General features: G+C 40.3%; 2 protein-coding genes across 6 annotated transcripts in view; one reads left to right on the top strand and one right to left on the bottom strand.

Annotated features, from left to right (window-relative positions):
• Positions 1-27,576, top strand: part of LOC145508636 (uncharacterized) — a 331,084-nt gene that overhangs the window by 156,236 nt on the left and 147,272 nt on the right. The window lies entirely within an intron of this gene.
• Positions 5,604-26,715, bottom strand: SPINK14 (serine peptidase inhibitor Kazal type 14 (putative)). The gene is made up of 4 exons (XM_081503106.1): positions 26,649-26,715; positions 24,832-24,944; positions 6,890-7,026; positions 5,604-5,649 (listed from the first exon to the last, which is right to left on the bottom strand). Exons 1-4 carry the CDS (start codon positions 26,713-26,715, stop codon positions 5,604-5,606), a joined length of 363 nt encoding a protein of 120 aa, XP_081359232.1.

Raw genomic sequence — 27,576 nt, 5'->3', positions numbered from 1 at the left:
ATCTCTGAGAATGAACACTCTAATTTTTCTTGGTTCCTTTTGATAGTAATCTGCATTTCTATCAATAGTCCTTAATTCCTTCAGTATTTTCATTATCTCCTCTTTGACCTCGGTGTCTGTTAGAGGTCTGTTTCATTTTATATTCTTTTAGGGAAGTTCTCTTGATATTTTAATTGTGAGTGGTTCCTCTTATTCATTTTACTTACATATCTCTTGCTGTATGAGTTTGAGAGAAACTATTATCTATTGTGGTCTTGGAGGGCTATTTTTATGTAGGAGTATTCCTGTGTGGGTTTAATATTTTTTAATTCAAGGACTACTTTTAGTGTGGAAGCCTACCACCTCTTTCCTCTGTGTCTGCTGGCTGTTATCCCCTTGATAGGAGATGTGACTGGTGTGGTGCTGACCAGACCCTGCACAGGATATCTAGCAGGGCCTCCTCTTTGTTCTGTGGTTGTCACTGCCCTGTCAGGGGCTGGGTCTGTTCCCTAGCTGTTGGAGTAGAGGCCCCCAGATCTGTTTCTGAGCTGCATTTCTTAGCTGTGCTGTGAGGTAGGTGGGATTGGAGTGCTCCCACTGGGAAATGAGCCACTGAGTATGAGTGTGCTCTGTGGTGAAACCTGTCATGCATTGTGCAGGCTCACAAAGTACCGTGGGCACTGCCGTTGGCCCTTGCCTCCACCATGGGAGTGCCGGCATTTGGCCCTGCTGTCCCTTAGGCATTGTTTCACAAGGCCACCAGTGCAGATCCACTGAAGTCCAGTCCCAGGACTGTAGTAGTCATGCATGTGAACCCACTGTGGCCTACAGCTGCTAAAGCCAGACCCGTACCAGCTACTGGAGCACCTGTTGTCCACTTGGATGTCTTGCAGGTGCTGAATTTACAAAGTGAATGGTGGAGGTGTAATCTGAGGCTTACATAGTCACAGAGAGACATTTTGATCTTGCTTCCTAGGTTGTGCAGTCCCTTGGACTCAGCCATGGTTTTAGCACTGCCTTTGTGCTTGGATAGCCCACTGGCATTCACTCCCAGAACCCACCAAGGTGACATCTAGGATGTGGGAGCCTGCTGAGGTGGGAGTGCTTAAGGCAGTGGCTGGGGCTTGCTGTCCCAGAGCCCATGGAGGCAGGGCTGACATGTGGAGAAAGAAGCGGCTAAGGCAGCCCCACCTCGCTTTTTGCACGCCACTTTACAGTCGTGCTTTGGCAGTCAAGTGCTGTTTGCACCCAGATTCCCGGTTGCAGACACACCACATTCCAGCCCCTTCAGGCTGTCTTCACACAGCCAACAGCAGTCCTCCCTGGGTCTGTCCTCTCAACCCCAATTTCAACACCCAGTCCCCACCTGTACCAGCAGATGCATGTCTCAGGCTTGGGTGTGTAGGGCAGTGGCATGACTGTGTAAGTCTCTCTCTGTTCTACCTGCCACAAACTAGCTGTTGTGCTCTCTGAGCCTCTGAAGCTCCCTTTCTGTCCTGGCTGATCTCCCTGTAGGTGAGGGGTCTTCCTGAGATGCAGAGAAGTTTCTTCTTTTTAAGCTCCCTACCAGAGGTTCAGATCTTGTCCTGCTTCCTCTCTCTCTCTTTTTTTTTTTTTTTTCATTCATCCTTCCTGGTTACATGGAGCTCTTTCTTGTCCTTTCAAGTGTTTGAGATCTGCTAGTAGTCAGTAGGTGTTCTGTAAGAATTGTTCCATTTGTAGTTGTATGTTTTGAGGTATTTGTGAGAGGATGTGAGTTTCACGTCCTTCTAGTCCAACATCCTGACTGGAGCTCTGTATTATGATCATTTGAAGTGGTGAGAAATATGTAGCTCATTGAGCATTAGTAACTTGCTGCTAAATCACATTATTGGTATGCTGTGCATTGTCCGTGAAGTGAAGTGAAGTCACTCAGTCGTGTCCGATTCTTTGCAACCCTGTGGACTGTAGCCTACCAGGCTCCTCCGTCCATGGGATTTTCCAAGCAAGAGTACTGGAGTAGGTTGCCATTTCCTTCGCCAGGGGACCTTCCCTATCCAGGGGTCTGCCGCATTGTAGGCAGATGCTTTACTGTCTGAGCCACTAAGGAAGTCCATGTCTCATCAAAGTTATTGATTTAAACAGTAGTGTTTTACTGCCACCTTATGGGCAAATAAAGTTTGTTAACAAAGTCCTTCAAGAGTTACAGTCCAAGTTGGGCATATAGTGTCTTTAGTAGATGAAACAAGTGTCTTATAAGTCATACTAAGATGTTTGTATTATAACTCACAAAAATAGTGCTTTTTAAAACAGTTCAGTTCAGTCGCTCAGTCGTGTCCGACTCTTTGCGACCCCATGAATTGCAGCACGCCAGGCCTCTCTGTCCATCACCAACTCCCGGAGTCTGCCCAAACCCATGTCCATCGAGTCGGTGATGCCATCCAAGCATCTCATCCTCTGTCGTCCCCTTCTCCTCCCGCCCCCAATCCTACCCAGCATTAGGGTCTTTTCCAGTGAGTCAACCCTTCGCATGAGGTGGCCAAAGTATTGGAGTTTCAGCTTCAACATCAGACCTTCCAATGAACACCCAGGATTGATCTCTTTTAGGATGGATTGATTGTATTTTAAAACAGGTCATATTTAAATCATTATAAAATGGAGGCAGAACTATGGATAGGAGAAGAGAATGGAGGCTGAGGTAATAGTTAATAAGAATATAAAAGTAACTCATGAAACATTATAAATATTTGGACTAAATATATGGGTTTAGTTTATGGGTTTAATTTATACTTAAGATGAAATAAGGACTAAACAAATTATACACTGAAATTGAGTTTGAGTGAGGAAGGACTCGAGTAGTAACATTAACTTTCAATAACTCAAAGCATATGGAATATCACTTTTAGAAAGGAAAAAATAGCACTTATATTAGATAGATTGATTTTAAAAATTCTAAGCCAATGAAATTAAGATGTTAATATCTGATACCAAGAAGATGGGTGCAGTCTCATGGTATGAATATGTGAGCAATAATTACATAGGCAATAGAGATCATCAAACAGAGGAAGTGGGGATAGGTAAAGAGAAGATAGAAAGGACTGACCAACAATTAGAGGATAAAAAATAAGGGAACCATATAGAAGAAGGTCAAAATTCAAAACATCTTCCAGAGAGAGCACGCGAAATAACACAAGCAGTGGTTGTCAAAGCAAGGAAGACACTTTCATGTTGACAATGGTAGAGTATTTATGGAAATCATCATCTTTTAGGGGTTGCAGTGAAAGGAAGGAAGTCTTATATTTAAATAAATATGCTTACCTTCTTTACTTTTTTTTGAAAATGTCTACTATCAAATGACAGAAAAATATTATGGAAGTTCTGTTTGCTGTTGTATGTAGCAAATTTAAGTTAATGTGTTATTCACTGGGGTGTGGGGGGAATTGTGTTATTACAGAGCACAAACTTATGCTTCAGAGTCCTTAGAAAAAATAAAATAATGACATTGTATTCTAGGCTTTAGAAGGTTCCAAAGGAAAACATGAAGATAAATATAAACCTGACTTCTACTTTCAGATAATATAGAGTGAGAGAAACCAATTATACTGTCTAACTGAAAAGACAAAAAATTAGACAAAATATATGAAACAATGACACTGTCTAGTCAGGCACAGAAGAGTAGTGAAACCTGAGAGATGGGAAGCAAATACGGTAAGCTCTGTGGCTGGCCTTGGTTTCTGCATTGTGAGACATCTTAGGAAGAGGAAAGAGGAGCTCTGATAGGGCAGGTGGAGTCCCTGAATTGGGAAGATAGAGGAGAGAGGAGAGAAACCAAATTGGCTGTAGCTTGTGGGACCATAGCCCTGGAGAGTTAGACAGAAATCACATCAGATTACTGATTTGTGCTTGTGTGTGAGGGAACTACCCAGGGCTAAGAAATAACTGCCAGAGAGGATTAGTGATAACAGAGCCCCGGTCTCATACAGGGCTGGTAATGGTGCTTGTTCCTATTAGCCAGACCAGAAAGCCTTATAATCCATGGTGCCTTGAGTAGAGTCCTCCAAAGTGTCTTGCCTCAGTAATGAGAAATAATTAGCCCACTTAGTGAATACTGCACTGACCCCATCTGACTCTAAAAAGCAAAATTTCATAGGATCGTAGTATTTCCAAATAACTAAGCTATATCTCAAACAAAGCTCAAGAATAATTCTAAAAATAACAAAGTATTCAGAACCAAGCAATATAAAATTCATAATGTCTAGTATCCTAAAATATTACCTATAACAAGAGAAGTAGCCAACTCAGAATGGACACAGATAATAGGATTAGAAGATAAAGTCATAAAAATAGTTATTGTAACTGAATACCAGATATTTAAAAAGTTATAAACATGGAAGATATAAATCTAACTTGTAGAGATGAAAATTAAAATGAGATGAAAAAAATTAAAATGAGATGAAAAAAATTAAAATGAGATGAAAAAGCTACTGAATGGCATTAATTGCAGATTGATGACTACAGAAGAAAAGATTTATGAACGTGAAATCAAAGCAATAGTGTTGGAAAATAATGCTGCCTAGAGTTCTTGGTGTTCCTGTATGGCCCAGGACTCAGAGCACTGGTGATACTCTGTAAAGGTAGAGGCTCTCTGATTTTCCCCAGAGCTGATTGTTTGTCCTGTTTTAAAGATGGTAGACCTAAGGTGATTGCTTCCTTTTTACTGGAGCCATGTGTCCTCCATGTAATCAGCATGGTAGTTAAGGTCAGAGAGCCAACAGAACATATAAATAATCTGATAATAGCCTTATAGGATATTCAGAGTCAAAAGAGATACTGTTTCCCAGGCCAGTAAGGAGCGAGCTGCTGAGGGAAAGTGTATATTAGTCTTTTTTCCATATTAAGTGTGTATGTGTGTGTGTGAAAGAGAGACAGGCAGAGAGAGAAAGGATTGAACCCAAAGAACAATGTCCCCATTGTTCAGAGGTTAAAATGTGTCAAGAGAACTTAAGAAAAAGAGCAATGATCAATGGGACATTCATGGATACTATTAATGTAGACCTCCTTCTATGAAGAAAAGAGAGGGGTGGTGAAAATAAAGGGCCCTGCCTACCTGAGCCAGACGTGCATGAATGACTCTGCTTCAAGGCTGAGTCTGAAAGTGAGATTGTTTAATGTGGAAAGGAGGCAACAGGAATGGCCACGAAGAGCACAACACCCCATATTTCCTATTAATTTTTTTTTAATGCCAAAGGAATATAGAAGAAATTTCTGGTGTGTTCTTGGGAAACAACCAGGAGCCTTTACATAGATTACTCCATGCTTTACAGTATCAGAGATCTGATTAAGCGCCATGTTTGTTGTTGACCTTTGGCTCAAATGTTCATTGTGTTCTGCTTCTGAGACTTGAGACACAGATCTGGCACCCAAGTTAAATGAGACTTTCAGAAATGTTTATTTATTTATTAGGGTGAATATGGAAGGCAGTGAATCAATGAGGGGAGAGGTCTAAAGAAGGACTCTATCTGATATAAGCTCAGTGGGGGCAGTTTCTGTCACTAAGAACACATGCAAGGAGGGATGAGTTGCAGGAGAAGGATTTTCTGAATGGAAAGAAAATAAAAGTTCTTTTCACTTCCAAGTCCACTCAACTAGCATTGTCCATCATGTAGAAATGTAATTTTCCCCTGAGATTTCCTAAAGAAAGAATCAGCATAAGTATTTTATTAATAGAATCGTCAGAACTACAAAAATACTTGTAAAGTTATCTGTCACTCTTACTTTATATTTGAGGAAACTAAAAGCGTAAAGGATATTGACTACAGACAAAATCCAGGTTATTGGATTCCCTACTGTGTTATCTTCCCTTCATGCTAAGATGCCACCGAAGATAGTATGTCCTATACTATAATCTCTCTGGGAGAAGGCAATGGCAACCTACTCCAGTACTCTTGCCTGGAAAATCCCATGGACGGAGGAGCCTGGTAGGCTGCAGTCCAGGGGATCACTAAGAGTCGGACATGACTGAGCGACTTCACTTGCACTTTTCACTTTCATGCATTGGAGAAGGAAATGGCAATGCACCCCAGTGTTCTTACCTGGAGAATCCCAGGGACAGGGGAGCCTGGTGGGTTGCCGCCTATGGGGTCACACAGAGTTGAACACGACTGAAGCGACTTAGCATAGCATAGCATATAATCTCTCTGAAAATAAGTTATTTAATCAGGCCTGAGCTTGTGATATATGAGGCGTATCAGTCTTCAATTTATTCTGTCAATATCCTTACACTTTGGCTGAATTCCTCATTAGTGGGGACGGCCTAGAGTTTACATATTCCTGTCATTGCCCTTTGTGAAAATCACAAAATTATTATTGGATAGAGGCCTCCAGTCTGATGCCATGGGAAGAGTCTTTCTCCCTGAAAACTGGACTGTCTTATACAGAGATCAACCCTGAAGCCGCACGTTTTGTGAGAACTCAGAGTCTTATCACTGATAATCATGTCCCATAAATCCAAAGACTAAACACTGACTCTTTACCAAAGGACCCAAACTTTATGGTCACCTTATTGTAGCTCAGAATTTCAGACACATGAGGTTGAAGATATCTGAAAGAAGGAAACTACAACTTATCAAACCAAAGAATTTCAAGAACTCACCTTGAAGCTTCAAGTGAAAATAAATCTATCAGTTGACGTATGGGAATGTGAGGGCTGAGAGAAGAAAGAGCCCTATGAACACTCCTGAGTACAGCGAGTCTGCTTTCTACTCGAGTGTGCTTTGTGTTACCACATGTTCTCCTGAGCGAGGGCTGATTATTATCTGAGCATACTGGAGCAAATTCCTGGCTTTGTAGCTGTTGTACTTGGTAGAAGAGGTTGATAGTAATCGCCTTGGACTAAGTTTTTTTGTTGTTCTTTTCTCCCAGCAGTACTCACATACTCTCAATACACAAGATGCATGGGTTGTCATAGGTTATCAAATTGTTGCCACAGATGGGTTGATATAAACCAGGGCAGGGGTTCACTGTTCCCTGGAACCAACTGAAGTCTACTTTCTTATATGGACATTTCACCTGAAATTGAGTTGAATGATACAATTAGAATCACACTCATAGAGACCTCTGGACTTTACTAGGCAACTTTAAACATGGGATCATAACCCAGTCTGACAGCAGCTCTCCAGCTCCCACTCAAACAAAGCAAGGGGACAAGAACCTACGTATGTCCTTTGAGCTAACAACTTGATGCCCTCCTTGTCAGGATCTCCTGAAAGGAACAGAGAAAGGAGGCCTGCTGTGTTCTACTGGAAAAGAGAGTGTGTGTAAACAGGACAGATTTAGGAAATTTAGCTTCTCATTTGAGTTCAGTTCAGTTGCTCAGTCATGTCCAACTCTTTGCAACCCCATGGACTGCAGCATGCTAGGCTTCCCCGTCCATTACCAACTTCTGGAGCTTGCTCAAACTCATGTCCTTCGAATTGGTGATGCCATCCAACCATCTCATCCTCTGTCATCCTCTTCTCCTCCTACCTTCAATCTTGCCCAGTATCAGGGCCTTTTCTAATGAGTCAGTTCTTCATATCAGGTGGCCAAAGTATTGGAGTTTCAGTTTCAGCATCAGTCCTTCCAATGAATATTCAGGACTGATTTCCTTTAGGATTGGCTGGCTTGATATCATTGCAGTCCAAGGGACTCTCAAGAGTCTTCTCCAACACCAGAGTTCAAAAGCATCAATTCTTTGGTACTCAGCTTTCTTTATGGTGCAGCTCTCACATCCATACATGACTACTGGAAAAACCATAGCCTTGACTAGACTGTCCTTGGTTGACAAAGTAATGTCTTTGCTTTTTAACATGCTGTCTAGGTTGGTCATAACTTTCCTTCCAAGGAGCAAGCATCTTTTAATTTCATGACTGCAGTCACCATCTGCAGTGATTTTGGAGCCCCCCAAAATAAAGTCTGTTACTGTTTCCATTGTTTCCCCATCTATTTGCCATGCAGTGATGGGACCAGATGCTATGATATTAGTTTTTTGAATGTTGAGTTTAAAGCCAACTTTTTCACTCGCCTCTTTCACTTTCATCACGAGGCTCTTTAGTTCTACTTCGCTTTCTGCCATCAGGTGGTGTCATCTGCATATCTGAGGTTATTGATATTTCTGGCCATCTTGATTCCAGCTTGTGCTTCATCCAGCCCAGCATTTTGCATGATGTACTCTGCATACAAGTTAAATAAGCAGGGTGATAATATACAGCCTTGACATACTCTTTTTCCAATTTGGAACCAGTCTGTTGTTCCATGTCCAGGTCTAAGTGTTGCTTCTTGACTTGCATACAGAATCCTGTCATTAAGCTCTTTTAATTGCATTTCTCTGCACATAAAGAATTTCTTCTTAGTATGGGCTAAAAGCCTCTATGTAAACTGTCACCTCCTGACTTTTCCAACCTTGTTTTATACCACCTTGCTCTTTGCCATTTCCCCCTGTTTTTTTTTGCTTCAAATGCTCCATAGCCCCTCCATCTCAGAGTCTTATGGTTTGTCACAGCCACCCCATCAAATATATTCTCTTTTTCCTTGAACCTAAACTCATTCTAGGGCTTCCCAGGTGGCTCATTGGTAAGGAATTTGCCTACCAATTCAGGAGATGCAGGTTAGATCCCTGGGTTGGGAAAATCCCTTGGAGAAGGAAATGGCAACCCACTCTAGTATTCTTACCTGGGGAAATCCCATCAACAAAGGAGCCTGGCAGGCTACAGCCCATGGGGTTGCAAAGAGTCAGACATAACTGAGTGGCCCAACAAGAACAAATTCATTCTACCTTCAGAGCTCAGGTTATAACCTACTTTCTCAGAGATATTTCTCAAAATACAATTCCAACTTTCCATTCTCTTTAATACCTCTAATCAGTGTATAATAAAGCATTTGTGTAATTGTTTGACTAACTACACACCCCAAAGAAGTATAAGTCCATAATGGTTAAGTCTCTGATTAGACTAACCTTTATGTGAACAGCACATATATTGGCACTTAATCATTGCCCTTAAATATGTGCAAAGTAAATAAGATATAAAATAGTTCAAACAGAATGAATATAATCAAATAATAGCAAAAGTAGCTAGTACCATCTGTAAATAGAGCTTTTTTTTCCTCTTTACAGTAGGATGTATATATTCCTCCTGTTCTAAAGAAAATATGAGCCTGTTCATGGTGAGCGGACTATGCATTCATCTGCTGTGTAATAGTGTAGCTGCTCCCTCACTCTGTGTTCCAATCTCACAAGTCTTCAGTGACTCAAGTAGGTAAATCCTCCTCACTGCTCTCTGCCTGGGTGACTCCTTTTCTCCGTTCACATCTGATATCCCCATGACCAAGAGGTCTTCACTGATCACATTGTTGACTATAGTATCTCTACTTTCAATAGATAGTCTCTGTTGTACCATCCTATTTTATTTACAAAATGTACTGCAAATAACAGTCCCTCTCTTTCTGTTTTCTGGCTATTTGTAAGCTTCATGAGAGAAGGGAATATGTCTTTTTTTCCTCAGTATTGTATCCTAGGGCACAGCACAGATGATAAATATTTCTTAAACTAAGAAAGAATAAGTAAGTTTATTTTTGTTTGTAAATTGATGGACAAGTGAAGGACTGTTCTTACCAGCAACTTTCAGAAGAGGAAAACTCTAGGACTGAACTCTGTGAGACTAAAGTGTAAGTCTTGGAGTGATTCTACAGACTCTTTGGCTGGCGTTACAGCCCCTGACAGGTTCCACAATCTGATCTATGGGCCCTCTGAAGGCTAAGCTGCCCTCAAAGCATCTTTGTCACCAGTCAACTCATGAATGCATTTTTTTAAGCAGTAAAATTTAAAATTTACTAGTGAGGCTAAAGCTTGAAGTGCAAATGCTCCTAAAATGAATGAGTACAGGAACATTAATCCACACCAAAAAACCAAAACGGTCTTTCATTTCTCCATTTCTCCCATTTATTTTCCCTCACAATATATTCAGTGCTCAGAAGTATAGCTGAAAATGAAAAAGGCACCTCCATCACTTTGCTCTCATACAAGTTGGAAACAGAATCTGAGGCTCTGTTCAGAGATAGCCTGTTCCTTCACATATCCTCAGTCTATATTTCAGAGTTGGCGTTTGCCATTCACAACTCCTGTAGGCATTCTCTGCATCTTATAGGGCAGTTAGGAGCATACTCTTCATCAAACTACAATCCCCTCCAGAGAAGAAACCATGCAATGCTCAAGTCTGTGGGCATGTAAGAACCTGCCATGCCCCCTGGCAACTGCCAGTGTCCACAGGCATTTTCCAGGCACTACGGAGAGTTCTGTGGTGTAGCCATGGCCAAGTCTCAGCTTGGGTCCCAGTTGGGATTACTCTCCTATGTGCTCCTATACCTGCAGCACGCCTGCCACTTTCATGTGTCTGAACCTTGAAGAACATCACTTGCCTCAGTAAAGTTCTAAGACAGTAATTCCAAAGAAAACTCAGATTAGAGTTTCGTTCCTAGGAAATTTGGAGGAAGATTACCTTAATATTTCCATGTGGTGGCCACCAGCATGGATGGCCTGAAACCATAACAAATGAAAATAGTTACAGAATCTAGTGTCTGATAAGTCATATAGCCTTAATCTGTTGACAGAATGTAGTTCTAATGTACCAAGAAAGCTTGTAACAATGAAAACATTGTTTCATTTATACATATATTCATTCATTTTCTTAAAATGTGGGGTAACTCTTTTACTCCTGGTGGATAATCAGCAGAAGACTCTGTATTCTTGCCTAGAGAATCTCGTGGACAGGGGAGACTGACGGGCTGCTGTCCATAGGGTTGCACAGAGTCGGACACGACCGAAGCAACTTAGCATGCATGCATGCATTGGAGAAGGAACTGGCAACCCACTCCAGTATTCTTGCCTGGAGAATCCCAGGGACAGGGGAGCCTGGTGGGCTGCTGTCTATGGGGTCACACAGAGTCGGACACGACTGAAGTGACTTAGCAGCAGCAGCTGCAGATGCATCACTACCAGTCCAGTGTACCAGATAATTGCTTTGATTAACTAATTAGCCTGGGCTTGAGAAGATTCAGAGCTTATAGCCAGTATATGAAAGAAATTAAGAAATGTTAGAAATTTTTTATAATTATGTTTAATTGATTGCTTTATAATATTGGTTTGATTTCTGTCATACATCAACATGAATAAGCCATAGGTGTATATAATGTCCCCTCCCTCTTCAATCTCCCTCCCACCTCCCACCCTTCCCCACCTCTTTAGATTATTACAGAGTCCCAGTTTGAGTTCCCTGAGTTGTACAGCAAATCTCCATTGGCTGTCTGTTTACATATGGTAATGTATATACTCCCATGCTACTCTCTCCATTCATCTCACCTTCTCCTTATGCTCCCCTGCCCTTGTCCATAAGTCTGTTCTCTATGTCTGTGTCTCCATTACTGCCCTGCAAATAGGCTCATCAGTACCATCTTTATAGGTTCCATATACATGTGTTAATGTACGATATTTGCTTTTCTCTTTCTGACTTATTTCACTCTCTCTAATATGCTCTGGGTTCATCCACCTCATTAGAACTGACTCAAATGCATTTCTTTTAATGACTGAGTAGTATTCTGTTTTTATCCATTCATCTGTCAGGGGACATCTAGATTCCTTCCATGTTCTAGCTGTTGTAAATAATAGTGCTACAGTGAACACTGAGGTACATGTGCCTTTTTCAGTTTTGGTTTCCTAGGGTATATGCCGAGAAGTGGTGTTGCTGGGTTGTATGGTGATTTTATTCCTAGTTTTTTTTTTAAAGAATCTCCATACTGTCTTCTATAGTGACTGTATCAATTCACATTCCCACCAGCAGTGCAAGAATGTTCCCTTTTCTCCACACCCTCTCCAGCACTTGTTCTTTGTGGGTTTTTTGATGATGGCCATTCTGACCCATGTGAGGTGATATTTCACTGTAGTTTTGATTTGTATTTCTCTAATAATGAGTGGTGTTGAGCATCTCATGTGTTTATTAGCCATCTCTGTGTCTTCTTTGGAGAAATGTCTGTTTAGGTCTTTTGCCACTTTTTGATTGCGTCGTTTGTTTTTCTGGCATTGTATGAACTGCTTGTATATTTTGGAAGTTAATCCTTTGTCAGTTGTTTCATTTGCTATTATTTTCTCCCATTCTGAGAGTTGTCTTTTCACCTTGCTTATAGTTTCCTTTGCTGTGCAAAAGCTTTTAAGTTTAATTAGGTCCCACTTGTTTATCTTTGTTTTTATTTCTATTATTCTAGGAGGTGGGTCATAAAGAACCTTGCTCTGATTTATATCATACAGTGTTCTGCCTATATTTTCCTCTAAGAGTTTTATAGTTTCTGTTCTGATGTTTAGGTCTTTAATCCACTTCAGGTTTATCTTTGTGTATGGTATTAGGAAATTTCAAGAAATGCTGGAATTTTAAAGAGATCTTTTAACCCCTTCCCATTATCTTATGAATTGCCCAAGAGTTCATGACAGATACGCAAAAAAACTACGCTCTTCAATCCTTGAAGCCAGGTTTCCCTACATGACTTCTCTAAAAAGGACATAAAAGATAATTACCCACTCAAATATATGGCAAAAAAATTTTTTAAAGTTCTGAATTTTTGTGGTGCACTGTGGTGGAGGCTTATTGCCAGTCACTTTTACACGTAACTTCACCCAGTCACCCACACACTTCATCCCCATAAGTTAGGTCTCATAATTTGCATTAACAGATGGTAAAGTTAAAGCCCCTGCCCTGTGGCCCAGGGCCTTTTTATTTTTTAAATCACACTTCACTGTATCTTTCTCTATAGATACAGATATATAAACATAGTAAAATGAAACACTTACATAAAAATATAAGTAAGAATTTCAAAGTATTCTCTTTCAGATTATAATGTCAGAGCCCAGCAATCAACCTTATTACACTCTTGCCCAAAACAGCTGCCTTACTCACCAGAAGGTAACACCAAATATATCCGGATAAAGAACAGTTGTGAGCAGAGTACTCCAAAGGGTATGGCCATTTTTCCTCCTGGCATGTCCTCAAAGTGATGCTCTGAGATATTGTTTCAGGATGTTGTTACCTTTTGATGCAGTCACCAAATAAGGGGTTATCAGGATATTGAGACCACTTTTAAAGTGAATATTCATCTCCAGTCTACCCATTGCATGCTACTTCCCCAAGAACAAATGCTCAGGAAAAGTTAAATTTTGATTAGTCATAAATAAACATAGAGCTCTCAGTGACAGATCTTTGACTACTTAGAAGTAAATGAGAGGATACTGTTTGGGAATAATTGTATTATTTTAGTATGGAGATGTTTTAAGTGTCTTGAAAAGGCATCTTACCTGACGATTCTCTCATTTTTTTTTGTTGTTGTTGTTATTGTTTGAGAGGATACAAAGAAAATGATGAGGCTGCTAGAGGCTTCTAGAGAACAAGAGCTTCTCAGTAGAGGAAGCAGATCTGTACTCAGTCATAAAGCAGAGATTGCCTCTTGGGATTAAGACAGAGATTTGTAATACAGCAAGTCTAGGCCTACTTGGCTGTGCTGAGAATCTTCTGGCTTGGAAAGCTAAACTCTCTTGGAGCATTCTGAGAGGTGCATAGGGAGAAAAAAAGAATTATTCCCATGGGAGTTCCAAAGCTATTTTCCTCCATACACAGAAAGGGAGAATGCAGTGAGCAAATCCTCTCTTGGGGTTGCCTGTCTTTTTAACAGCCTTTCCAACCCTAGAGAATGGTGTATGGAGGTTCTCGGGTTGACTAAGGACGACACTGAACTCTCCCCATCTTCCTAATTCGGCAAAAGTGAGCTAGTCCTTCCTATGTCCCAGAGGCCTTAATCTCTGCTTTGTAGCATATGCTGATTATGTAATTTACATAAACTCTTTGCCTTTATGTTATGGTGTGATATTTGTTATCAAATATCACTGAAATGTCTCTGAAGTACTCCACTCTCAAGGATGGCTGAAGGCTCTCGGCATTGTGTCCAGAGCTGTCTACTCGGCCTGCTTCTGAGACAGTCTGTGACTCCCTGTTTTGCTTAAGTGGACCCGCATCTCTTCCTGACGTCTTCCCTGGCTCCCTTCAGGAGTGGAGCTTCAACAGTGGAAGATCCAGGTGCACTAGAACGCGATGCCCACTCTCCCTGCAGCGTGTCCCCAGGTTGACTTACCTCAGGAAGAGAGATGCAGTGTGCTCCTTTGTGGCGGATGCCTCTCCTTTAAGGAACACGTGTTAGAGCCTCAAGAGGGGATAGTATAGCTGCGTAGGAGAGAGAAGGCACTGATGCATTGTGTGCTGGGCTGAGCAGGCCCTGGAAGGCCAAACACTTAGTGTGAGTTAAAGGCAAACTCAGCAGGAGGTACTGGGAAGGGAGCGCTGAGTTGTCTGCAAGACCTGGCCAAGTGGGGGTGGGGATGGAGGGGAGGAGGTGAGAACAGATAACTGACCAGGGTAGCACTGAGCAGGCATTCCAAAGAGGCAGGAGCAGAAGGAACAAAGCACAGAAAGAAGGAGCATAGCAGAAAAAATATAGAATGTTCCACAGCAATAATTAGCACCTTTGGCCCAAATGAAAAAATGTAGGAACAGCTGAGAAAGAGAGGAGGTTGCAGTGACAGATTAGGTCTGTGGATGCCATTTGCAGTGGGTCCAGCCATGTCCTGCAACATTCCAGACCTTTGCAGCTTTGTAACAGGGAAGATACCTTGTCATGGTGGGTTTCCTCCTGCTTTCTGAACTTCTTGCCTTTATGTTATGTTTTGTAAAAAAACAATTCTTGTTATATCAAGGAAATACAAGTTTACTCTAGAAAATTCAGAAAGCAAAAATATTGGAAAAGAAGTAAAAGACAAGAAGCCTCAAAACGCATAAATAACTGTGAAACATACACTGCATTGAATTGTATCATTCCAGTTTTGTAAAAAAAAAATGTATATATGCATACACAGAGATGCACATGTATACATGTTCTTGTCATATTTAATCAGATTTTTGTAGTATGCATTATTTTCTGCTTCTTTGACTTGGAAATGTCTTGATGCTCAGATACAGTCATATAGAACATGAATTTAGATGCCTAGTGTTGTGTTCTGTCACATATATGGATTTTTATTATATTAAAATTCTTCTATAGTTGCTCAACTAGGTTGATTCCAATTTCATTATTATTAGCAATGCTGGAATGAACAAATTTTTATTTACCCAAGTTTATTTGTTTCATTATTTTAATAAAACCTAACAATAAACCTACTGGAAACTTCCAGAAAGGACTTGGGTCACCTAGAATATGAAAGAAGTGGTTTTCATCCAACCTGTAGGCTCTGTACTTGTAAGTCTAATATGGAACCTTTTGGATATACCCTGTCACTTTCCTGAGTAAGTCATTCTTCTTGCAGTACACAGAGGTAGAGGCACCCCATTGTTTAGAAAGAATTCTGGACTTAAAAGCTGAAAATCAAGTTACAATATTTTGTCACCTTGAAAACTTAATTTCTCCTCTCTGGACAGAATTTTCTCATTTGCACAATGGGTTAATCAAAGCTTCCCTAAGAAACTCTTTGGAGGTTTAAGTGAGCTAACATTTAAACAACTTGAAAACTGCCTGCCTCAGGCTACTGATATGGGCACAGATTCATTGCATTGTATGAATATTCAAAGGTAATAATCAGTGTGAAATTGCTTCCCACCTGATAATAATAAATAATTTCCATTTTCAACTTTTCTTTGTCACAGATTTTTTTAGGTTTTTGTAAAATTTCTTTATTATTTTAATGTTAGCTGTTGTTTATTATTTTCTTTAATTATTTATTTTTAGCTGCATTGGACCTTAGTTGTGGTGCAGGGGCTCTCATTGCAATGTGCAGGATTCTCTATAGTGGAGGCACACAGGCTCAGTAGTTGTGGTGCGCGGGCTTAGTTGCTCTGTGGCATGTGAAATCTTCCTGGGACCAGGAATCAAACTCAAGTCCCCTGCATTGGAAGGCAGATTCTTAACCACTGGACTACCATGGAAGTCCCATGTCACCGATTTTGTTACTAGTAGAACATCACTGGTTAAATGAATTCCCGCAGGCCTTTTGCTGTCCGGGATTCTGGTTTCTCAGGAGTTGTATGGGCATAGTACTTCCCTGGTGGCTCAGCGATAAAGACTCTGCCTGTAATGCAGGAGACACGGGTTCAGTCCCAGCGTCGGGAAGATCCTATGGAGAAGGACATGGCAGCCCACTCCAATATATCTAGATATACACTCTAGAATCTGTCTCATTCTGACAGACAGAATGGAAGCCACAATTACAGAAAATTAACCAAACTGATCACTTGGATCACAGCCTTGTCTTAACTCAGTGAAACTATGAGCCATGCTATATATCACTACCCAAGATGGACGGGGCATGGTGGAGAGTTCTGATAAAACGTGGTCTACTGGAGAAGGGAATGCCTAACCACTTCATTATTCTTGCCTTGAGAACCCCATGAACAGTATGAAAAGGCAAAAAACATAGGACACTGAAAGATGAACTCCCCAAATCAGTAATGCCCCATATGCTACTGGAGAAGAGTGGAAAAATAGCTCCAGAAGCAATGACGAGGCTCAGCCAAAGCGAAAACAACCCCAGTTGTGGATATGACTGGTCATGGAAGTAAAGTCTGATGCTGTAAAGAGCAGTACTGCATAGGAATCTGGAATGTTAAGTCAAAGAATCAAGGTAAATTGGAAGTGGTCAAACAGGAGATGGCAAGAGTGAACATCAGCATTTTAGGAAACAGTGAACTAAAATGGACTGGAATGGGCCAGTTTGATTCAGATGACCATTATATCTACTATTGTGGGCAAGAATTCCTTAGAAGAAATGGAGTAGCCATCATAGTCAACAAAAGAGTCTGAAAGGCAGTACTTGCGTGCAGTCTCAAAAACCACAGAATGATCTCAGTTTGTTTCCAAGGCAAACCATTCAATATTGCGGTAATCCAAGTCTACGCCCTGACCAGTAATGCTGAAGAAGCTGAAGTTGAACAATTCTCTGAAGACCTACAAGACCTTCTAGAACTAACACCCAAAAGGATGTCCTTTTCAATATAGGGGACTGGAATGCGAAAGTAGGAAGTCAAGAAATACTTGGAGTAACAGGCAAATTTGGCCTTGGAGTACAGAATGAAGCAGGGTAAAGGCTAACATAGTTTTGCCAAGAGAACCCACTGGTCATAGCAAACACCCTCTACCAACAACACAAGAGAAGACTCTACACATGGACACCACCAGATGGCCAACACCAAAATCAGATTGATTATATTCTTTGCAGCCAAAGATGGAGAAACCCTATACAATCAGCAAAAACAAGACTGGGAGCTGACTGTGGCTCAGATCATGAACTCCTTATTGCCAAATTCAGACTGAAAGTGAAGAAAGTAGGAAAAACTACTAGGCCATTCAGGTATGGCCTAAATCAAATCCCTTACAATTATATAGTGGAAGTGAGAAATAGATTCAAGGGACTAGATCTGATAGCCAGAGTGCCTGAAGAACTATGGATGGAGGCTCATGACATTGTACAGGAGACAGGGATCAAGACCATCCCCAGGAAGAAGAAATGCAAAAAGGCAAAATGGTTGTCTGAGGAGGCCTTACAAACAGCTGTGAAAAGAAAAGAAGTGAAAGGCAAAGAAGAAAAGGAAAGATATATCCATTTGAGTGCAGAGTTCCAAAGAATAGCAAGGAGAGTTAAGAAAGCTTTCCTCAGTAATCAGTGCAAAGAAATAGAGGAAAACAATAGAATGGGAAAGACTAGAGATCTCTTCAAGAAAATTAGAGATACCAAGGGAACATTTCATGCAAAGATAGTTCCATAAAAATACCTACTTCTGCTTCATTGACTATGCTAAAGCCTTTGACTGTGTGGATCACAAGAAAATGGGTAATTCTTCAAGAGAGGGGAATACTGGACCACCTTACCTGCTTCCTGAGAGATCTGTATGCAGGTCAAGAAGCAAGTTAGAACCAGACGTGGAACACTCTATTGTCTCCCAATTGGGAAAGAAGTACATCAAGGCTGTATATTGTCACCTTGATTATTTAACTTATATGCAGAGTACTTCATGCAAAATGCCAAACTGGATGAAGTGTAGGCTATAATCAAGATTGCCAGGAGAAGTATCAATAATCTCAGATACACACATGACTCCACCCTTATGGCAGAAAGCAAAGAGGAACTAAAGAATCTCTTGATAAAGTAAAAGAGGAGAGTGAAAAAGGTGGCTTAAAATTCAACATTCAAAAACTAAGATCGTGGCATCTGGTCCTGTCACTTCATGGCAAATAGATGGGGAAACAGTGGAAACAGTTACAGACCTTATTTTCTTGGACTACAAAATCATTCCAGATGGTGCCTGCAGCCATGAAATTAAAAGATGCTTACTCCTTGGAAGGAAAGTTATGACCAACCTAGATAGCATATTAAAAAGCAGAGACATTACTTTGTCCACAAAGGTCTGTCTAGTCAAGGCTATGGTTTTTCCAGTAGTCATGTATGGATGTGAGAGTTGAACTATACAGAAAGCTGAGCGCTGAAGAATTGATGCTTTTGAACTATGGTGTTGGAGAAGACTCTTCAGAGTCCCTTGGACTGCAAGGAGATCAGTCCTGGGTGTTCATTGGAAGGACTGATGCTGAAGCTGAAACTCCAATACTTTGGCCACTTGATGCGAAGAGCTGACTTATTTGAAATGATCCTGATGCTGGGAAAGATTGAGGGCATGAGGAGAAGGGGACGACAGAGGATTAGATGGTTGGATGGCATCACCAACTCAATGGACATGGGTTTGGGTAGACTCCGGGAGTTGGTGATGGACAGGGAGGCCTGGCGTGCTGCTGTTCATGGGGTCGCAAAGAGTCGGACACAACTGAGCGACTGAAGTGATTCCCATCCATCTTAGTTCACTGTTTCCTAAAATGTCGATGTTCACTCTTGCCATCTCCTGTTTGGTCACATCCAATTTACCTTGATTCATGGACCTCACATTCCAGGTTCCTATGCAATATTGTTCTTTACAGCATCAAACTTTACTTTCACTACCTGATACATCCACACCTGGGTGTCCTTTCTGCTTTGGCTCAGCCTCTTCATTGCTTCTGGAGCTATCTTTCCTCTCCTCTCCAGTAGCGTATTGGACACTTACTGACCTGGGAGACTCATCCTTCAGTGACTTATCTTTTTACCTTTTCATACTGTTCGTGGGGTTCTCAAGGCAAGAACACTGAAGTGGTTTGCCATTCCCTTCTCCAGTGGACCACGTTTTGTCAGGACCTGACTACCAGGGATATGCCCTTCAGCTGTTCACTTAGGTGGAAGACATGCCCAGTGCCCTGTTTCTCCCCCTGCTGGTCCTCTTGAGTCTGTAAAGCTTCACCGGCCACCAGGTGTTGGTCAATGTGCGGCCCAGGGTCCAGGGCAAAGGCCCTGCTGGTGTTGTTGGCTGAAATCGATTGATGTTGGAGGATGCCCAGGAACAGAGGGTTCCCTGGCCTGACCATTGCCGCTGGCTTCCCTGGGGCTGATCCGCCACCCAGGAGCCTACTATATGTAGACTTTGTCTTATTGTTGTTTTCAGTTATGTCAATTACTTATTATTATAGGGTCAACCCCCATGTACCCACCGTTCCAGTCATGACCTAGAATGGCCATCGACCTTTAAGTCTCCCGTGTGTTACTGCCTGAATGTTTGTGTCTGCCCCTGCCTCCCTCACCAGCTCCAAATTCATATGTTGAAGCCTAATCCTCAGTGTGATGGTGTTAGGAGGTAGAACTGTTGGAGGATGATTAGGTCATGAAGGCACAGCCCTTGTGAATGGAATTAGAGGCCTGATGAAACAAAGCCTAGAGAACACCCTTACCCCTTCTACCACGAGAAGGCACAGCAAGAAGACAGTAGCCTGTGAACCTGGAAGTGGGCTCTTACCTGACACCAAATCTTCTGTGCCTTAATCTTGGACTTCCCTGTTTCTAGAACTGTGAGAATATAAATTCCTGTTGTTTAAGCCACTCGATCTCTGCTATAGACAGTTTCTTAACAATTTTTTGACTGTATGGTGATGTGAAAGCAATAAGCATTCAGTAGAAGCTTTACTTTGAACTTTTATATTTTCCTGAGCTAGTGATAAGTAGTATAGTATTCTCTTGTGATGCTGGGCAGTGAGCTACAGTGCCTATTCAGCCAGCCAGCCAATCACCAGGGTAAACAGCCCATATGCTGACAACCATTCTGTACCCACACAGACATTCTGTTTTTCACTTTTGCAGTATTCAGTAAAGTACATGAGATAGTCAGTGTTGTTGTTTAGTCACTAAGTCATGTCTGACTCTGCAACCCCATGGATTGTAGCCCACCAGGCCTCTCTGTCCGTTGGATTTCCCAGGCAAGAATACTGGAATAGGTTGTCATTTCCTTCTCAAAGGGATCTTCCTGACCCAAGGATCGAACCTACATCTCTTGCATTGGCATGTGTATTCTTAATTTCTGAGCCACCGGGAAAAGGATATTCAATACCTTATTATAAAATAGGCTTTGTGTTATATGACTTTCCCCAACTGTAAGCTAATATAAGTATTCTGAGCACATTTAAGGTAGGTGAGGCGGTAGGTAAGGTGTATTTTCAATGTATGACATTTCCAATTTATGATGGATTTATCAGGATGTAACCCCATCCTAAGTGGAGGGAGATCTGTATTTTGTTATGGCAGACTGGGCATACTAATATACAAGCTCATTGTGTGACTAAGCCTGTCCCCCACCCCTTCAGTTCTTACTGGAATTTTATTAATTCTGAAGTATACTGTTTTTATACTTAGTAATCAGCCCTTTACAAAGTCTGTCTCTTTGACTAGCCTACAAATTCCTGACGCCGTGCATGCTTCTCTTTGCCTCATTGTGTTCCCTCTCCCCACAAAACGCATTGCTTGACCTCTAGTGACCTTTCTATATGGGTTGTTAGAAAAGACACACAAATATTTACAGCATAGTTGGCAAGCGTTTAATCACTCTTTGCTAAAAAGACATTGTGCTTTGGAAACATGAACTTGTAGGGCATCACTGTGTGCCTATTTGCAGACTCGCTATTAGAAAATTCTTTATCAAGTTAAGTATTTATCTCTGCACATTGTATTCAGCCCAGTACTCTCTGTGGAGACACAGCCATGAGAAAGTTCTCATATCTCTACTTCCTGAGAGTCCAGCACATAGCCTCATATTTCTCAGGCTTTGTTAGTGACTTCACCATTTAGAATATATATATATATATATATTTTTTTTTATCTCTTCCCTAACATGAACCATAAGATACCTTCCTTTGCAGATGCCCACATGTGACTGAGTTCTGTTTAAGTGGTGATACCTGAAGTATTATGTTATTACTAGCCTATCCTGATTCATTTATAGTGTTAAGGATTCTCACTCTTTCTCCAAATCTGGATTTTCCACTTTTCATTAGTGTAGCTAAAGGTAATGTAATAGTAATGGTCAGATGTACACTTTGATCCGTGTTTACTTAAAAAAATTTTTTTAAATGGGGTGCTGAGAGCAGATTCTTTTTTCACCATTGTGTGTATAATCTTTCTAGCTTCCAACTTGAGTAGAAATAGAGGAAATATTTCTGTATGACTTATAGTTTAGGGAAAGGACCATAGATACAAAAAGAACTGCATCCACAGAGATGAGACTGACAATTTTTCTGCTGAGAATCTTTTATTGAAGAATCAAGTTCCATATACTTGTCCCCATAGCCATCCTAGAGAAACTGGTTCGCTGCCAAAGGAAACTTGGTGCCCTCGAGCATCAGGGAGACTCAGAGCATGGTCCATATTTTACAAAATAAAGTGTACCACGGCTCATCCTACAAGAGAAATCATACTTTTAAAAGGGGGGCTTTGGAAATCTTAAATTGAAAGTTGCATCATCTTAGATCAAGCCAGCCAGATGAATATATAACATGAAAGCTGAGCAATTAATTACCAAGCTTCAGCATGGTGGAAAAAAGGGAATTCAGTGTACCAGTAAAAGCCAGTGTTAGGAGCCAAAAATTCTGTAAGTTTCTCTTATCTGCCACTGAATAATATTATGATGATGATCAAGTGTCTCTTTCCCTAACTTCAATTCTTATTCTTAGGCATTTTCTTTCTCTCTCATTTTCTCTCTTTTTCCTTCTTTTTGTAAAATATTATGATTTTCAGTCAGCCATCTCTTAGGTTTCATAGCAGCATCTGGCTTATGTAGCTAAGATGGTTTCTGGTTCTGTGTGAGGGGCTCTTTCTACAAATAAAATACTGAATTAAGCACTTACACAACAGCATTGCAAAATAAACATCTGTTGCCATATACTGTCCCATCAGATCCACAGTGAGGTATGTACTCCATGGTGCATATTTCTGAATATGTGGTGCACTCAACCTCCCTCTGTTCAAAAAAAAAAAAAAAATCAAAACATTAAATCATAGAAAAGAAACTTTTTAAAAGCCTTGAAGGGATCACTAGTTCATAATCCCACTTGCAGAAAGATGTATTTTCTGCAGTTTACATAACCTGACCCAACAGTGGTGAGATATCATCACAGCAAGAGATTGCTCAGCCCAAGTTCAAGGCTGCCCTCTCTCTCATTCTGCAGTGTAGCTGATGAACAGAATCCATCCTGTGGATCCTTAATGGTTCTTAATTTCTGAGTTAGTCTCTCCTCACCGTGCTGTCATCCACTTAATTCAGGCCCTCACTGCGTCTTGCCATCACAGTTAGACTACCTGCCAGTTTATCATGCAAGCCCTAGGCTTACCTGATGTTTCATATTGATGTGATTTTTTTTTAGAAACCAAATCTGATCTTGTTCAAATATTCAACTGACTCTGTCAACAGAAAGCCCCCTCATGACCCATGCTTATGTTTCTAGTCTCATCTACTCTTCCTTTTATCCCAGCTGAACTTAAGGATTGCATTCCCAGTGTTTCCTGCCTCTGTACATCCTTGTGCCTTTGGTTCTTGTATTTATCTTACTTTGCATTTCCTTACCCATGTGATCCATCAGACTGACTCCTACTCCTCATTTAAAGGTCTGCTTACTTTCACAAAGGTTGCATGGCAACATTTCTTTCCCTCACTTGTCACAGTGGGTTAGGTGCCCCTTCTTAAAATGAGAGCTTCCCTGAACTGTCTTTACTACCACAGTCTCATGTTTGCATTCCTTTTATATCACATTTCAAGCTCTATTAAAATGATTGACTTTGCACTCACACGTGGGATTAGAAATAATGATTTAGGCTCTTTGCCCCTAAATTATCTCTACATTTGTGTTCTTGAATTTTTTCATGCTTTCCCCCCTTCTTTTTTCTTAATTGGAGTATAATTGCTTTACAATATTGTGTTGGCCTCTGCTTGTTTAAATAACATTTTTTTTTTTTTTTTTACTGTTCTTAAGTGTTCTTAAGTCCCCAATGTTCTCTTCTTAACCTGCTAATTATTTGCAGTATTAGAAAATAACCTCATGCATGTCAGTCTGCCCCAGTTAAGGAGTATGAATAGTTTCTGGAGTCTTCCTCAGATTAAATAAATTATATTTCAGATTTTCTGTTTAGGCTGGCCAGGTGTGTTACCTGTGACTACTCATAGTCATAGATAATTTCTAGAATAAATATCTTAAAATAGTTATTCTTGATGAAAGGGAGGAATTGTTGAAACATTTTATATTAAGGATATGTGAAATTTTTGTGTATACTTACACATTCATTATCATGAAGTTTCCTGAGTTGAGATCCTTTCTCTCTGAAAAAGAAGATTTTACTGAATGGGTAATTCAGTAATTTGATATTTCATAATCTACAGAGTAAAACATGGTCATATGTCATTCTCTGTTGTCTGACCTGAATTGAGTAGTTCTGTTTAATATTCTTCCCTAGTTAGTTAATATTTGCCATAAACATCTTTGATAAATGATCATTTTGTGAACAAATTAAAATATAAAAAAATAAAATCAACACTAAAAGGAGAGTAGATTGGGCATTTTTAAAATAGTCCATGAATACTCGATGGAAATCAAAGGTATAATAAAGTGTGTAGATATTTTTGCAGTTTTAAAAGAAAATATTCACGTATCTATATCTGGCACTTATAGTCTGTGTAATTTTGTTATAGTCACTTCTCCTTTCTGAGTATTAGACTTCTTCCTTCTAAAAAGATATGAGATAATATAATCAATCCCATCTCAGTGTTTAGTGTCTGGTATTGCATATTCTGAGGGATTTTATTTGAATAATACTTGCTATTACATTTGACTCTGAATTTTCAGAAGGGCTAGAAAAGAAGGAGGAAAACGATTAAAAGGAAGAAGAGCTCATTTCTTTGAGTATTCACTCTGTCGGCTGCTTAGTTAAGATTTGACATGTTTTCTCACAATGAATCCTAAATACTATTATAATTTCTGCTTCACTGAATACAGAAGTGCGTAGCAGAGTGGGTATTTGCCTAATGTCACAGACCTACTAAGTGCAGCCTGGATTCTAATCCAGGTGTCTGACACAAAAGTCCATGATTTTCACTGCTAGTCAGAAAGCAGTGAGTGCAAGTTGCTGGAGTGGCTGGTAATAATCATTATTATAAAGTCTCCTAGAAGCTGAGATGTTGTTTATAGTGAGGACTTACTATTTAATGTGTGGGGATGGTGGTAGTGGAGGATTCCAACTAATTTCAACTATCCATTTGTACTTCCATTCTCTTCCCTAGACTTTTCCAGACAATCAGAGAAGCAACATGATTTTCCTCTGGGGTGTGAAGGGTAGATCAAAGTGTTATAATAATGTCCATGGCTCACCGCCCAAATAGCAACAGCTCTCTTCTGAGTTTCCATTAACTGATAAGAAAGATGTAACACAGGCAATTCATGAAAGTTTGACCAAGAATGTTTCCTGCCTGAGACCCAGTTTCCTTAAATGTAATATGGGAATAAAAATGTCTGTATGTAACAGCTAATGCCTGAGGGATATTGTGTAATATAATATATATGAGAATTTGGCCAGATAGCAAAGAAATATACATAATACATATCTCTAATATAGCTAGTTTTTTTTTTTTTAAACCAATGTCCACAGAGTAGCAGAGGAACATGACAAAAGGTAAGATGCCAAACCATGTTTTCAAAAGCCAAGCAGATTTAGGTCAATGTGACTTTTGTGATTGTAAAGCAAAACAAAACTGGGCTCCAAATTGAGTATTATACTTACCTATTTAGGAAACAGAACATACATTCATTACTGTAAGTTTTCTGATCTATGCCACATATTGGTCTCCATTCCTTTGTGCATGCAATCCCAGCACCTTTTATGTTGTATTTGGTGCAGTTCACCTGTAATTGGAACAAAAATAATACTCTGCATTCTGTTCCTTCAATTCTGCCATCATTCTCGTATCTAGATGGTGAAGAGTCAGAGAGAGTAGGAAGGTTCCTAGCCTCTTCAGTCTTGCAGCAAACATGTCTAAAAGGCCTTTTGTGGACCAGGTGCTGTGCTGCAAAAATAAATCAGACCTAGAACAGTCTTTAAATGAGAATTAGCAGTTTAAGCAGGAAATACTAGTCTCTCTCTCTCTGTTTTTTTTTTTTTTTTTAGGGTTATAATGAGAGTCCAGTAGAATAATGAATGTGAAAAATACTGGGAAAAGTTTAAAATACTACCTAAAAGTAAGAGCTTCCTTTATCTCCTGTTCTCCTTTTGCACAGAGATTCCTTTAAAGAAACACCACCAGAAAAGTAGAGTAGAAACAGTTTTTACCTCCCACGGAATTATTTCAGCCCACTATGAGCCAATTCAGGTACCTTCACTACTCATTTACACATTTGCCCTGATTTCATTTTTACAAAGAGCATACCAAAAAGGTACTCACCTCTATCCCTATTTCTTGATGACCAGAAGAGACTAGGATGAGATGCATTTCGAGAGAAGGAATTAGAGAAATAGTAAATTCTATAATTAGAAATGCAAAGCTGAATTCATTGTTCACAGTAACTAAAACCCATTTCCCAACATCCCTTGCCCAGACCAGACTGAAAAGAGGTCACTTCTCTACTCAGGGCCAGCTAAGGATGAAGTCAGAGAAATATGATCCTGACACCCTGCCCCCACCAAAAAAAAAAAAAGAGAGATTGGGGGCGGGAATCTCTGATCACTGGAGAAGGAACTGTAGAGGAATCCAGGAGATCCTGTGAGCATGCCCAGGGAAAGTTGGACTTATGGTATCAGAGTTGCATAGGTAATTTCTAAAAGGGCAAGTCAGAAACCTGAGAGATGTGATGAGGAACTAAGCAGGACGTTCTCAGTCCTTTTCTTCTCAGCCTCTCTTCCTCTTCCTGAAGGTCTGATTTACCCCTACTCTGTTGATCAGACCAATCTAAATAGATGCCTTCTAAATTTTCTTTTGACTTTAACATTCTATGGGTTTCCCTTGTGGCTCAGCTGGTAAAGAATATGCCTGCAATGTGGGAGACCTGGGTTTGATCCCTGGGTTGGGAAGATCCCCTGGAGAAGGGAAAGGCTACCCACTCCAGTATTTCACTTAATATTCTATAATTACTGAAGGCCAGATATATTGCAGTTAACATAAGAGCATGAATATGGAAAAGGAATCCTAACTTACCAGGTGGAGTGACAGCCCATGTCATGGCTGCCAGAGCAAGGATGGCAAAAGTAGTGATGCTATTCATAGTGATGATGAATGAGGGTATCTGAGAGCCGCTGCCCTGAGTCAAGAAGTTCAGAGAGAAACAGACAAAAAGCAGTCTGACGGATGCATGTATATATACACTCAGAGCAGGGTCCTACCCTCATTAAAACTGCAATGACCAATGACTAATGGCTGTTAATCCAAGCAAGATTGTTTCTTTTCATTTGTCAAAGAAAGCTTCCTTATTGTCTTGAGTTACAGACAGTTGGAATAGTTACATCCTGCTACCAACTACCAGATGTTTTCCATAATAATCCTTTGATCTCTCAGCAGGTATAATGGCATGGCTATATTTGAGGACAAATAAAGTCATAGGTGAAGTGAATAGCAAGCAGACTTTTAAATGACATGTAAAGGATTTTAAGGTTATTGTGAAATGCAAGAATGTTGAAATAGATCAGAGAAGCGATGAGGACATTTCTTTAAAGTGTATTGTAGTAGACGACATTAATAGCACCATAAACCTTGCTCTTCTAGAGTGTGAACACTTTACAACATTCTGTGAAGGCTTGTTAAATGATTAACTTTATGAAATATGAAGACAAGTATTATTGCTATTTTGCAGATAAAATAACAAAATCAGAAAGATTAAGTATATTCTTTTTAGTCACGTTCTTAACAGTTAGGAGAGCTGGTCCCTTCCAATTCTAGGCCTATATTTTTAAAAAACAAAAACAAAAAACTAGGATATACTACTTAGGTCACTAAAATGGATATTTATAATAAAAACACATACTTCAACATGTTATCTCATGCCTTTTAAGATCATACCATGATATTGTGTGTAACCCATTCTCCTCACCCATACCTATAAATAGTCTGTTTATCCACATGACCAGTA

Source organism: Giraffa tippelskirchi, chromosome 6, assembly GCF_054371585.1.
Source record: "Giraffa tippelskirchi isolate mGirTip1 chromosome 6, T2T-mGirTip1v1.2.pri, whole genome shotgun sequence".
Lineage (NCBI taxonomy): Eukaryota > Metazoa > Chordata > Mammalia > Artiodactyla > Giraffidae > Giraffa > Giraffa tippelskirchi.
Note: the sequence above shows the minus strand (reverse complement) of the source record. Positions and strands in the feature narration are given on the sequence as shown.